Below are 14,224 nucleotides of genomic sequence, written 5' to 3' on the forward strand. Positions count from 1 at the left end.
GGTGAAGGCAGTGAGCCTGCTGGCAAGGATTCTCTTTTTTCTTTTTTCTTTAAATTCAATTAGCCAAGGTATAGTAAGTACATCATTGGTTTTTGATATAATGTTCAGTGATTCATCAGTTTAGTATAACACCCAGTGCTCATCACATCAAGTGGCCTCCTTAATACCCATCACCTGGTTACCCTATCCCCCCACCCCCCTCCCCCTCCACAACCCTCAGTCTGTTTCCCGGAGTCAAGAGTCTCATATGGTTTGTCTCCCTCTCTGATTTCTTCCCATTCAGTTTCCCCCCCCCCACCCCTATTGTCCTCTGCATTATTCCTTATGTTTTACATATGAGTGAAACCATGATAATTGTTTCTCTGATTGACTTATTTCAAATGAAATCCAATCTCTTACCCACAAAACCACCACTCTATACTCTTTCACACCTTTGTCTCTCAAAAGAGTTTAATGAAATACAATTTTGGTATAACAAAGCGCAGTGGTATAGAGCAAGAAACAGATTGACATCTCGAAAGGAAGTGAAACTGGGGGCTGTCTCATGGTGAAGCACCCCACTGGATCCTTCCACACAACCTTTTCCTACTTTTCCTCTAGTTGTCAGAATGTCCCTCTTGGCTTCTGGCTCTCTCCACCTCTGTGGCAATCCTGTCTGCCCTTAAGGCCTCAGCCAGTCTCTCTCTTGCTTTTTTCACTTTCCGAGTCTGTCTCCGGATATCTCCAGGTGTTACTAGCTGTCTGCAGATGGGTGGTGGGAGATAGAGACCCACTCCTGGGAACATCCCTGCCCAGACTGAAGATGGTACTGTGCTGGGCCCAGGGCCACTAGGTAGAGACCCTGCACCCGCACTGCCTGGTGCAATCACTTGTGAGGTATTTATGAAGTCCAAAGTACTTAAAATTTCTCCTTCCCTGCTGCAGGCCTGGAGTCCCTGCAGTCTCCTGTACACAGAAATTTGCTGGGGCTTCTCCAAGGCCCTGTCTCGTTGACTGTACCTGACCTCATCGCCAGGATGGGAAGTTATGCTCGTGACTGGCCTCTTAAAAATGCAACTGGTCAGCCTTATAGGAGGTGCAGCTCTTTTATGATATCTTTTCTTGGCCTTGGCTAAATGGACTTGTCTTTTCTTCTCTATGGTCTGGGACATCATGTTTCTTTTGAGCTTGCCCTTTGAAAACAAAATGAAATGTGATATTTTAATAAAATGGGGGATGAGGACCACCAGCCACAAAGAATGTTCTCAGCTCATATGAATATTCCATCCTCCTCTCTCCATGGAGAAATGTGTCTTGAATTACACGGTGCATCACAATCATCCAGAGGGTTGTTAAAACTCAGATTTCTGGGCCTCAAGCCAAGTAGGTCTGGGGTGGGGCCAAGAATCTGCCTTTCTAAGGGTTCTTAGGTGATGCTGATGCTGCTGGTGCAGGCACCGCACACTGAGAATTAGTTCTGGGACACCATCAAGCAGATATAAGTCAAGGACAGAAAGCTTGAGGTCATTACCCAGTGCCAACTCCAGACCCTTTCCCCTCCACCATCTTCCCTGGAGGATGTTTCCCTCCTCCCACCCTTGTCAATGTCAACCACACACATGCTGGTACTCCCTGACCCACCATCATTTAGACACAAGGATCATAGGTTTCTTTGTATCCCAAGACTTCAGGTTTTCATTATCTCTTTACTATGCTTTAGGACACACTACCTCCTGGTTTTCCTAGCTTTCATGCCTCATCTTCAGTGAGATCATGTCCCTCCCAACCCTGAGATACTTACTAGCTTTCACTTGCACACCCAAATCCCATCTTCACTCAACTATCTTCCTGTTCGTAAATAAATAACTCAGAAACACCATATTCCCATAACACAGATCCCCTTTATTTTTTTGCACAAAGACCTCCATTGTAAACCATTTTTCAAAGTTCTGGTACAGAACATTCTCCCTGATACTCTTCATTCTCTTCTCCCTGCTAATGTCAGCTCCTCTTTCTGACTTAACACAACAAGTAGATGCTTCTTAGAAATCAATCCTGCTCGCACATTTGTTCATCCACACCCCTGTCTAGGCCATCCTTCCATTTCCTTGGCTTCAAATACCATTAGCCCATAGAGCTAGAAATGCCCATAGAATCAGCACAGATCTGACTCCAATCCTGATACCCAATGCCATCCTCCCACTCACCTCTTCAGTGATAATATTGATGACTCCACTCACAGTAACCAGATCCCAAGTTGAACCAACCGATTCCCCAAATAATTCACTGCTATCAAAGTGTCCCCAAACCCACTTGCTAGTACTAATGTCTTGTTTAAACCTGAATGGCAATTGAGATACCACCTTACACCAGTTAGAATGGCAAAAATTGATAAGGCAAGAAACAACAAATGTTGGAGAGGTTGTAGAGAAAGGGGAACCCTCTTACACTGTTGGTGGGAATGTAAGTTGGTACAGCCACTTTGGAAAACAGTGTGGAGGTGCCTCAGAAAATTTAAAATAGAGCTACCCTATGACCCAGCAATTGCACTCCTGGGTATTTACCCCGAAGACACAGATGTAGTGAAAAGAAGGGACACATGCACCCCAATGTTCATAGCAGCAATGTCCACAGTTTGGCTACTGGAGCCAAGATGCCCTTCAACAGACCAACGGATAAAGATGTGGTCCATGTATACAATGGAATATTACTCAGCCATCAGAAAGGATGAATACCCAACTTTTGCATCAACGTGGATGGTACTGGAGGAGATGATGCTAAGTGAAATAAGTCAAGCAGAGAAAGTCAATTATCATATGGTTTCACTTATTTGTGGAACATAAGGAATAGCAGGGAGGACATTAGGAGAAGGAAGGGAAAAATGAAGGGGGGGGAATCAGAGGGAGAGATGAACCATGAGAGACTATAGACTCCAAGAAACAAACAGGGTTTTAAAGGGGAGGGGGCTGGAGTGATGGGTTAACCTGGTGATGGGTATTAAGGAGGGCATGTATTGCATGGAGCACTGGGTGTTATATGCAAACAATGAATCATGGATCACTACATTAAAAACTAATGATGTACTGTATGGTGACTAACATAACATAATAAAATAAAAAATGTTTAAAAATAAAATAAATAAAATAAACCTGAGTGGCATCTGGCCACCCTGCCACCTCACACTCTTATAACAATGAATCCTGAATCCATCTAATAAACTCAACACCAAAAAACAAAAAAAATCCAGTCAAGAAATGGGCAGAAGACATAAACAGACATTTCTCCAAAGAAGACATACAAATGGCCAAGAGACACATGGAAAAATGCTCAACATCATTCAGCATCAGGGAAATATAAATCAAAACCACAATGAGATACCACCACACACTAAGAATAGCTAAAATTAACAAATCAGGAAACAGATGGTGAGGATGTGGAGAAAGGGGAACCCTCTTACACTGTTGGTGGGAATGCAAACTGGTGCAGCCTCTATGGAAAACAGTATGGAGGTTCGTCAAAAAGTTAAAAATAGAACTACCCTATGACCCAGCAATTGCACTACTAGGCATTTATCCAAAAGATATAAACATAGTAATTCAAAGGGGCACACGCACCCCGTTGTTTATAGCAGCAATGTCCACAGTAGCCAAAATATGGAAAGAGTTCAGATATCCATCAACAGATGAAAGGATAAAGATGATATAATGGAATATTACTCAGTCATCAAAAAGAATGAAATCTTGTCATTTGCAACAACGTGGATAGAACTAGAGGGCATTATGCTAAGAAAATAAGTCAGCCAGAGAAAGACAAATACCATATGATTTCACTCATATGTGGAATTTAAGAAACAAAACAGATGAACATGGAGGAAGGGAAGGAAAAATAAGATAAAAACAGAGAGGGTGGCAAACCATAAGAAACTCTTAGCTCTAGGAAACAAACTGAGGGTTGCTGGAGGGATGGTGGGTGGGGGGATGGGGTTACTGGGTGATGGGCATTAAGGAGGGCACTGGATGTAATGAGCACTGGGTGTTATATGCAACTGATGAACCACTGAATTCTACCCCTGAAACTAATAATATACTATATATTAACTAAATTGAATTTAAATAAAAATTTTTAAAATCAAATAAATAAGACTCTCAACTTCTGAATAATTAATTCTTGAGCACCTTTCAGTTTCCCTACAAAATACCATTTCTCCAGTGACCTTTCCTGATCCAGCCATCAGAACTACATTTTTTGTAATTTTAACTTTTTCAATGTTCACGACTACATGTATTTCTTTCATATTGTTTTTCTTTTTTTAAGATTTTATTTATTTATCTGAGAGAGAGAGAAGGAGCAGGGGAAGGGGGAGGGAGAAGCAGGCTCCCTGCTGAGCAGGGAGCCCAATGCAAGGCTTGATCCCAGGACCCTGAGGTCATGACCTGAGCAGAAGGCAGATGCTCAACCGAGCCACCCAGGTGCCTCTCATATTGTTTTTCTATAAATCGGATATTCAGTGAAGACATAACTAATGTGAACTTTAATGTTTTACACACAGTATCCACTTGTTTTGCCTTAGAAGGTGCTCAGTTATATTTATTGAAGGAAATTATTCAAACTCAAAAAAATACTTTCTAGATTTTTCAAATAAATTCACTTAACCACAATTATACAATGACATAATCTCTACGGTGGCAGACTGCACTTAATTATCACTGCCTGAGGTTTTTTGTTTTTTTTTATCCTTTCTCCCTGGAATTCATTATAGCATTCCCTTTATTCAGTTTCAGGTAACCAAGGTCAACTGTGGTCTGAGGTCCAGACGGAATGGTTAGGGATGTAGCCTAACCCTACATCACAGTGCTTCTGTCATTCACTCCACTCCACCTCATCATGTAGGCATTTTGTCATCTTACATCATCAAAAGAAGAAGGAGGAGTACAGCACAGTAGGATATTTTGAGAGACTACATTCACATAACCTTATTATATTGTTATAATTATTCTACTTTATTATTGTTGTTATTAATTTCTTGCTGTACCCAATTGATAAACTGTATCATAAGTATGTATGTACAGGAAAAAAACATATATAGGATATATATAGGGTTCAATACTATCCATGGTTTCAGGTATCTACTGAGGGTCTTGGAACATGTTCCTCGGGGATATGGGAGGAGTACTATAGAAGACTCTAATCACAATAAGCTGTCTAAAATGCAAACCTAATGTGCCTTTCTTTTTAAACCAATCATTTCTTTTTTTAATTTTACTTTATTATGTTATGTTAGTCACCATACATCATTAGTTTTTGATGTAGTGATCCACGATTCATTGTTTTTGTATAACACTCAGGGCTCCATGCAGAACGTACCCTCCTTAATACCCATCACTGGGCTAACCCACCCCTCACCCCCCACCCCCCTCCCCTCTAGAACCCTCAGTTTGTTTCTCAGAGTCCATAGTCTCTCATGGTTCATCTCTCCCTCCAATCATTTCTATCTTTTTTTAGAAGGAAGCCATAAACCTCATATCATTCCTGTAGTCCTGCCATAATTATCTTTTAGAGCTTTATTCATTTATTTTGGAGAGAGAGGGAGAGAGAGGCAGACTCCCTGCTGAACACGCAGGGAGCCTGACACGGGGCTTGATCCCAGGACCCTGGGATCATGACCTGAGTCAAAGGCAGACACCTAACCAACTGAGCCACCCAGGCGCCCCTCCTGCCATAGTTATTAATACCAACACTTTCAATACTCAAGAGGTCCCAGCGTGGAGGGAAAATTATTTGATCCTCCCATTTATAGAGCACCTATTTTAGGCCAAGTTGTGCACTAAAACCCATGATCCAGAATTTAACTTAACAGAGTCACTGCCCCTTTTTATTTTAATCTTGGTGAGAGGACAGAGTTAACACAAAGAGTAATGAATGTCTACTATCATGTCAGGTATAATTAACAGCTGCGATAAATAGTAAGGTTGATACAGAGAGAAAGAGGGAGGGATGGAGGAAGATAGTAGGGAGGGATCAGAGAACAAAGAAATTAACTACAATTATTGTTGATGAAGAGATTAGGGAAGGACTAACTGAGGACATATTTGAGCAAAGAATTAATTAAAAAAAAAAAAAGACCAAGCACATTGCGGGTAAAGAATTTTCCAGAGAGGGGAAGGATTTAAACAGTGCAGGGCCAAAGGCTACATCCACTTCCTAGTGATATTGTTGGTTGAAACAAAACAACAAAACAAAAACATCTATCCTATTAGCCCAAGAAAATTTCCATATGTAAAATAGTACAACACCTTGAACGTTACTTAAAAAACATTAACACCTAAGAAACAGCTTTCAGTAAGATATCTCCTCATTTTTAAAGCTCCTGTCTGCTCATTTAGAAGCTTCACAGAAGGGTAAGTATATTAATGGGCACTGGTGCCCATCATTATGCACCCCACACTCACCGGAGTAGGCTGGTTTGGAGAACAGGTGGATGCAGGTCCTTCCATGGCTGCAAAGTTGTGCTTCCCCTAGTCATGATGAGAGAGCCCGTGGCTTGCTAGAAAATGTGAGATTTCTGCTTCCGATTCCCCTTTTATGGAGGAAGGGAGTGGATAACCCAATCAGCCAATAATCCAGAAGATCCTGTCTTTATATCAATGGGATTTGAGCAATTCCTAAATCTTTATACAAAGACACAAAAATTGGGGCACGTGGCTGGCTCAGTCAGAGGAGCCTGTGACTCGATCTTGAGGTTGTGAATTTGAACCCTACGTTGGGTGTAGAGATTACTTAAATAAATAAATAAATAAATAAATAAAACACAAAAATGTGGGGCTTTTGACATGGTTAGATATTGTTGTAGATGAAATCGTTGAATACATTTGTATGTAAGATACATTTGGGGTTTTTTTAAAGATTTTATTTGTTATTTATTTGGCAGAGAGAGAGAGCACAAGCAGGGGTGTTGGCAAGCAGAGGAAGAGGGAGAAGCAGGCTCTGCTGAACAGGGAGCCAGATGCCGGGCTCTATCCCAGGACCCTGGGATCATGACCTGAGCCAAAGGCAAGACGCTTAATCGACTGAGTCACCCAGGCCCCCTGTGAGGTACATTTGTATCTGCAGTTTCTATCCACATTTTAATGTTTCCTGTTTCTCACACTATGGATAAATTTCATAAAAATAGAAATGGAAGTTTCTATATAAAAATTTTCATGCATCTTATGTTTTATTAGGAAAAAATTAGAAACTAACTGTTTCTTACTAATGGAATGTCAAAAATATTTATTAACAATTCTATGGAATGTATCACAAAAACATTAAAAGTAAATTGATATTTTGTGCATTTATATTTCATTTAATTGCCAATAAATTTGAGAGTACTTCAGCCATCTTATGCTTTCTCTACCCTTGGACCTAAATAGTTAATGTTCCTTTACTCTCTTCATTTTACTGACTTTAACTCTTTTATTTTTTTTTGGATTTTTTTTTTTTTTTGAGACAGAGAGAGAGTGTGTGTGTGTGTGTGTGTGTGCGTGCATACACAAGAAGGGGGGAGGGGCAGAGGGAGAAGTAGGTTCCCCTTTGAGCAGGGAGCCTGATGCGGGACCCCTGGGATTATGACCTGAGTTGAAGATGCTTAACAACTGAGCCACCCAGGCACCCCTAACTCTTTTATTATTCTATTGTTCCCTCAATAGACTTATCAGTTACAATCATATACAAATCTTCAAGTAGTTAATGAGGGACACCTGGGTGGCTCAGTTGTTAAGGGTCTGACTCTTAATTTCAGCTCAGTCTTGTTATCAGGGTGGGGAGTTCGAGCCCCGCCTTGCACTCCACACTTGTTGTGGGGCCTACCTAATGAGTTCTTTACTTAATGTAGTCTAATACAACTACTTTTTCCACCTTCCCCAAATGCTAATACCTTCAAACACTTGCAACTACATTTTTAACCTTTCTGACTCTGCTTTGCTGTTCTCATGCATTTCAATTCTACATATATTTTAATCTCCAAGAGAGATTTCTAGAAATGCCTCATAAGACAAAATTCATTTGTAATTGTAAATTTTCCTTTCCTTCTCTTCATTCCTTCCTGCATTCTTGATTTTCAACCTGGGAGTCTATTCCTTTGGATTGAAGAAATTACTCTAGTATTTGCTTGCTAGATCAAGTCAGCTAACAATGAAATGTTTCTGCTAACAATGAAATGTTTCATTTTAAGTTGTTCTAAAGATATCTTTATTGTGGGCAATAGCGCTGCTGGGTATAGAATTCTGGTTTTGATACATTTCTTCTAGCACTTTTTTTTCAGTACAAACAGGTGGGTTTTTTTTTTTTAATTTTATTATGTTATGTTAGTCACCATACCATAGATCATTAGTTTTTGATGTGGTGATACACGATCCATTGTTTTCATATAACACCCAGTGCTCCATGCAGTATGTGCCCTCCTTAATACCCATCACTGGGCTAACCCATCCCCCCTCCCCTCTAAAACCCTCAGTCTGTTTCTCAGAGTCCATAGTCTCTCATGGTTCATCTCCCCCTCTGATTCCCCCCCTTCATTTTTCCCTTCCTTCTCCAAATGTCCTCCCTGCTATTCCTTATGTTCCACAAATAAGTGAAACCATATGATAATTGACTTTCTCTGCTTGACTTATTTCACTTAGCATAATCTCCTCCGGTCCCATCCATGCTGATGTAAAAGTTGGGTATTCATCCTTTCTGATGCCTGAGTAATATTCCATTGTATATATGGACCACATCTTCTTTATCCATTCATCTGTTGAAGGGCATCTCGGCTCTTTCCACAGTTTGGCTATTGCAGACATTGCTGTTATGAACACTGGGGTGCATGTGCCCCTTCTTTTCACTACATCTGTGTCTTTGGGGTAAATACCCAGTAGTGCAATTGCTGGGTCATAGGGTAGCTCTATTTTTAATTTTTTGAGGAACCTCCACACTGTTTTCCAAAGTGGCTAAACCAACTTGCATTCCCACCAATAGTGTAAGAGGGTTCCCCTTTCTCCACAACCTCTCCAACATTTGTTGTTTCTTTCCCTGTCCATTTTTGCCATTCTAACTGGTGTAAGGTGGTATCTCAATGTGCTTTTGATTTGAATTTCCCTGATAGCTAATGATAATGAACATTTTTTCATGTGTCTGTTAGCCATTTGTATGTCTTCTTTGGAGAAGTATCTGTTTGTGTCTTCTGCCCATTTTTTGACTTGATTATTTGTTTTTTGGGTGTTGAGTTTGAGAAGTTCTTTATAGATCTTGGATACCAGCCTTTTATCTGTAGTGTCATTTGCAAATATCTTCTCCCATTCTGTGGGTTGCCTCTGTTTTGTTGACTGTTTCCTTTGCTGTGCAGAAGCTTTTTGTCTTGATGAAGTCCCAAAAGTTCATTTTTGCTTTTGTTTCACTAGCTTTTGGACTATATCTTGAAAGAAGTTGCTGTGGCTGATGTCAAAGAGGTTACTGCCTATGTTCTCCTCCAGGATTTTGATGGATTCCTGTCTCACATTGAGGTCTTTCATCCATTTTGAGTTTATCTTTGTGTATGATGTTAGAGAATGGTCGAGTTTCATTCTTCTGTATATAGCTATCCAGTTTTCCCAGCACCATTTATTGAAGAGACTTTTTTCCATTGCACATTTTTTCCTGCTTTGTCGAAGATTATTTGACCATAGAGTTGAGGGTCCATATCTGGGTTCCCTATTCTGTTCCATTGGTCTATATGTCTGTTTTTGTGCCAGTACCATGCTGTCTTGGTGATCACTGCTTTGTAATATAGCTTGAAATCGGGCAACGTGATGCCCCCAGCTTTGTTTTTCTTTTTCAACATTTCCTTGGTGATTTGGGGTCTTTTCTGATTCCAAACAAATTTTAGGATTGTTTGTTCCAGCACTTTGAAAAATGTCATTGGAATTTTGATTGGGATGGCATTGAAGGTATAGATTGCTCTGATATCAACAGAACACTAGCATTTTAAAAGTAGTGTTCTGTTGATATCAAACTTATTTAATTTTTGTTTCAATGCCACTAGTTAACCTTTTCTTATTTATCTGGCCTCTGCGTTCTCCAAAATCTGTTACCCTAACTTTGTTTTTTTAGACAATGACGTATTTCCCTGTTGTCTCCTGTGTACTGACTTTGCTAAGGGGGTGGTGATTTAATTACATCTGTGGGTTGGTGTCTTTCATCAGTGTGGAACATACTGTATATCTTCACTTCTGACGTCATTCTTCCCCATGATCTCTCAACTCTTCTTCTTTTTTAATTTTTTATTCAGGATTTTTTTTATTTTATTCATTTATTCATTTTTTTAATTTTTATTTCCCTGGATATTTTTAGGTTTGTAAATCCAGCTGTGATATTTCCTCCCAGACAGTTCATCCTAATTTCAAGGGAAGAACTTGAGGAGAAATCAAGTATCTAGGGTATGGGACCCCCAGGCCTTAGCATGTGAAGTAATGTATCACCTGCATAGCAGACCTCTGGAGCCCAGTGGAGCATCGTGGTGATCACCCAGCAGGATGTCAGCATAAGAAGTGCAGGCTGTCTTGGTTGAGCTGTTCGATTCCATATGTGTTTAATATGTGTGGAAGTATCTCCTGTGTTTAAATCGTAATAAAGTTGAGTTTTACCAGTATAAAAAATTTATTCAAATTCAATTTAATTAACATATACTGTAGTATTCTTTTCAAAGGTAGAATTTAGTGATTCATCAGTTGCATATAACACCCAGAGCTCATTACATCAAGTGACCTCCTTAATGCCCATCACCCAATTACCCCATCCCCCCACCCACCACTCCTCCAGCAACCCTGTTTTTTTCCTAGAATTAAGAGTCTCTTGTGGTTTGCCTCTCTCTGTTTTTATCTTATTTTATTTTTCCTTCCCTTTCCCTATGTTCATCTGTTTTGTTTGTTAAATTCCACATATGGGTGAAATCATATGGTATTTGTCTTTCTCGGAGTGCCTTATTTCATCTCAGCTCTTCTTTTGATCTCAATTTTCTTTTAACTCTGTCTTGAGTTTACTAAGTGTTCACCCTAGAGTTTTGTTAGGATATGTGCTCTTGAACTGTCTTCTGGTTCAGTAACCCAGCCTTTGCTGGAATCAATCCCTTCTTAATTACTTAAATTTTTATTTCAGTTCTAACATAAATGTAATACATAACTTTGAAAAGATAGCAGAGGCAGGGCACCTGCGTGGCTCAGTTGGTTAAGCATCTGCTTTCAGCTCAGGTCATGATCCCAGGGTCCTGGGATGGAGCCCCACTTCAGGCTCCCTGCTTAGCAGGGAGTCTTCTTCCTCTACCCCTGGCTCCCCCTGTGTTCTCTCTCTCTCAAATGATTAAATAAAATCTTTTTTTAAATAATAAAATAAAAAGATAGTAGAGGAGTTTCACAATGAGGAGAAGTGTTTTACTTTTGATACAAGAAAACTCAAACTGATAGGAAAAAATTATAACTTGGATCATAATAAGCTCATGAGAAGCCACTGTTCATTAAAATTCACCAGTAAGGGGCACCTGGGTGGCTCAGTCAGTTAAGTGTCTGCCTTGGACTCGGGTCATGATCTCGGGGTCCTGGAATCCAGTAGGCTCCCTGCTCAGTGGGGAGCCTGCTTCTCCCTCTGCCTCTGCCCCTCCCCTCTGCTTGTGCTCTCTCTCTCTCTCTCTCTCTCTCTCTCTCTCTCAAATAAATAAATAAATAAAATCTTTAAGTAAAATAAAATAAAATTCACCAGTAAGACAGAGGGGGTGGACAACCTGGGTGAGAGAAGAAACTGACATCACATCACACATATCTAATAAAGTACACCAAGCCAAATTATGTAAAGAATTCTGTCAAATAAAAAATAAAACTGAAAACCCACTAGAAAAGTGACTCAAATTTCTAAAATAGGCACACCATAAAAAAGGATAAACAAATACTCAGTTAACATGTTAAAAAAAAATGTTTAACCTCTTTTGTTTCCGGGAAATGCTAGTAAAAGTCACAATGAGATACTATAAAAGAGACAGTAGCTGAAATGAAAGGAAAGCAGGAGTCCCGCTCGTTGCCCAAGCTATGGAGCAGTCAGATCATTTCTGCATGGCCAGTGAGAATCTAAATTGGTAGAACCAGCATCTGGTAGAACTATAGGCAAACATCCCCAGCACTGTAAACCTGGGTGCGCAACTGACAAGTTTTAGTCTGGTCTCAAGAACTCGAGTCTAAACAGCTCCTTGCTAGAAATGAATCAAATGTGCAGCCTCAGGGAATGGATGGGTATACGCTGTGGCGTCTGTACCCAATGGAACTCAACTTGGCGATAAGAGTTCACAAATAACTACAGAGAAGATTAAGAATGGATCTCCCAAATGTGCTGTGGAGCCACACACCCATGGGAACAGCCCCAGGACAGCGAGCTGCCGGTGGTGATTGACAGCTGATCCAGGACTACACAGAAAAGCCCCTGGGTTCTTACAGAGTGATGGGTGGGACATTGGAGCCCGACATCCAGACCCCAGGGACTTCCAGGAGCTGTCATTCCAGGTGGTTGTCAGAGTAACTGCAGCACGCTGGTGGTCGCTCCCAGGGTTGGTTGGGGAGGGTGACTTGACTGGCAGCTCCCCCACGTCCTCGACTCCCCTTTGAGCCTCCCCTGGAGGCCGAGGACTCAGCTTTTCTCCCCCTGGAGGCTGCAGAGTCCCAGCATGCACGTGATCACCTCCAGCTGCCCTGGGAGGTGAGGTCCCGGTCCTGGCACCACTGGCAGTCCCAGCGCAGCTCACGCTCAGCAACTGGGTCCTGGTGGTTGTCCCTGCACCCATCCTGAGGTAAAAGAGTGTCACCAGTTCTCTGCCCAGGCCTGGTCGCTCCATCCCTCCAGGCCAATGCACTTGGGGAATCAATATTGGAGAAGAATCCGTCTCAGCCCAGAAAGCAGAGCACATGCACCTCCCCCTTGCAGATGAGGAGGGCTAGATTCCCTGGGGCCACCAGTCCCAACCCCCGGCGGCACCCTCAGCCAACCCATCCCGGGGATTGGCCCCTCTTGCCTCAGTACATTGGTCCTCAAGCCTCTTTCCAGCTGCCATCAGCTGCCCACGCCCAGTCAGAGGATGCACCCCCCCCGGGGGGCCTGGGGTCCTGGCCCAGCTCCGCACTCAGACCTCTGCCTCCCTCCCCGAGTCCAGGGCCCAGAACCTGCCTTGTGTCCCATCGAAGACCGCCCTCCCAGGTCTGGAGGTGATTCTTCTAAGGGGATTGTCCCCAAGCGCCCACCCCTCTGCCAAGAATTGGCACACGCCATTCAGGAACGGTGGACACCTGCTTCTTCTAAAGTGGTCTGCATGACCCCACCTCACCTGCACTTAAGAACACCACAAATGGAGATGCTGGGGGCTCTCACCCAAACCTTTGCTCTGCAATGGATCTCGATACGAGATGAGAGAGACAACCTAGAGTTTGGAGAGAAAATATTGCAAATCTCATTTATCACAAAGGACTAATACATAAAATAGAGAAAATTTCCTACTAGCCCTTGGTTGCGGAGGGGGGAGGGAGACCCAGAGGGAAAATAGGGGAAAGACTTCAACAGACATTACACAAAGAAAAGCAGTCGAAAAGCTGTCCAACATCCCACCCGAGGGCAATGAAAATGAAATCCACTGTGAAATACCAGAACCCAGCTCTTAGGGTGGCTGCAATGAACATTGGGACCCTAAAGAGGACTGGGGAAAATAAAGCAGCTGGAAATCTGGCCCATTCCTTGTGGGAATGCAATATGGGACAACCACTTGGGGGAAATGATGTGTAATTACTTCTGCATTAATCATACACTTAACCATTCGTCCCAGCTTTCACACTCTGAGCTATTTACTTGAGAGAAATGAAAAGATATGTTCATAAAAGCACTGAATGCCAAGAGTTACAGCAGCTGTATTCACAATGGCCAAAAGCTGGATGTGACTCCAGTGTCCTTCAAATTGAATGGATATTCAAATGATGACCCATCCCTCACAGGGGATGCTACTCGGCATTAAAGAGGATGGGATTTTTAAATTTGATTCCAAGTTGATGGTAAAATTATTATAAATACTAATATTTGATGTAGTTATTTGGAAGATTATAAATCTACTTTGGGAAATTTAGCACTGTGAGTCTTATAACAGTAAATCTTTTGTATCTGCATACAGATCAAGTATATTTGATCAAATTTAACTTTGGAACTGAATACACTGTAATTGTGAACACACCCT

At 41.6% G+C, this 14,224-nt stretch overlaps 1 protein-coding gene across 2 annotated transcripts; it reads right to left on the reverse strand.

Annotated features, from left to right (window-relative positions):
- Positions 1–445: 445 nt before the first annotated feature.
- LOC141371839 (putative methyl-CpG-binding domain protein 3-like 5) lies at positions 446–13,393 on the reverse strand. Of its 2 annotated transcripts, none has more exons than XM_073889452.1 (3): positions 13,331–13,393; positions 6,429–6,556; positions 446–1,172 (listed from the first exon to the last, which is right to left on the reverse strand). In XM_073889452.1, the coding sequence occupies exons 2-3, from the start codon at positions 6,471–6,473 to the stop codon at positions 597–599; spliced, it is 621 nt and encodes a 206-aa protein (XP_073745553.1). In that variant the 5' UTR covers positions 6,474–6,556; positions 13,331–13,393; the 3' UTR covers positions 446–596. The 2 variants fall into 2 exon arrangements, with proteins under 2 accessions (XP_073745553.1, XP_073745554.1); XM_073889453.1 differs by lacking the exon at positions 13,331–13,393 and adding an exon at positions 12,448–12,501.
- Between the last annotated feature and the right edge of the window lie 831 nt (positions 13,394–14,224).

This window comes from Callorhinus ursinus, unplaced genomic scaffold, assembly GCF_003265705.2.
Source record: "Callorhinus ursinus isolate GAN/ISIS: 27379988/994484 unplaced genomic scaffold, GSC_fseal_2.0 scaffold107, whole genome shotgun sequence".
NCBI classification, from domain to species: Eukaryota; Metazoa; Chordata; class Mammalia; order Carnivora; family Otariidae; genus Callorhinus; species Callorhinus ursinus.

Bases quoted from the DNA above. Each gene is read 5' to 3' on its own strand.
- LOC141371839 (XM_073889452.1), bottom strand. From the start codon at position 6,473: ATGGAAGGACCTGCATCCACCTGTTCTCCAAACCAGCCTACTCCG. The intron at 1,173-6,428 runs GTGAGTGTGGGG...TTGTTTTCAAAG, and splicing joins CTCCAAACCAGCCTACTCCG to GGCAAGCTCAAAAGAAACAT.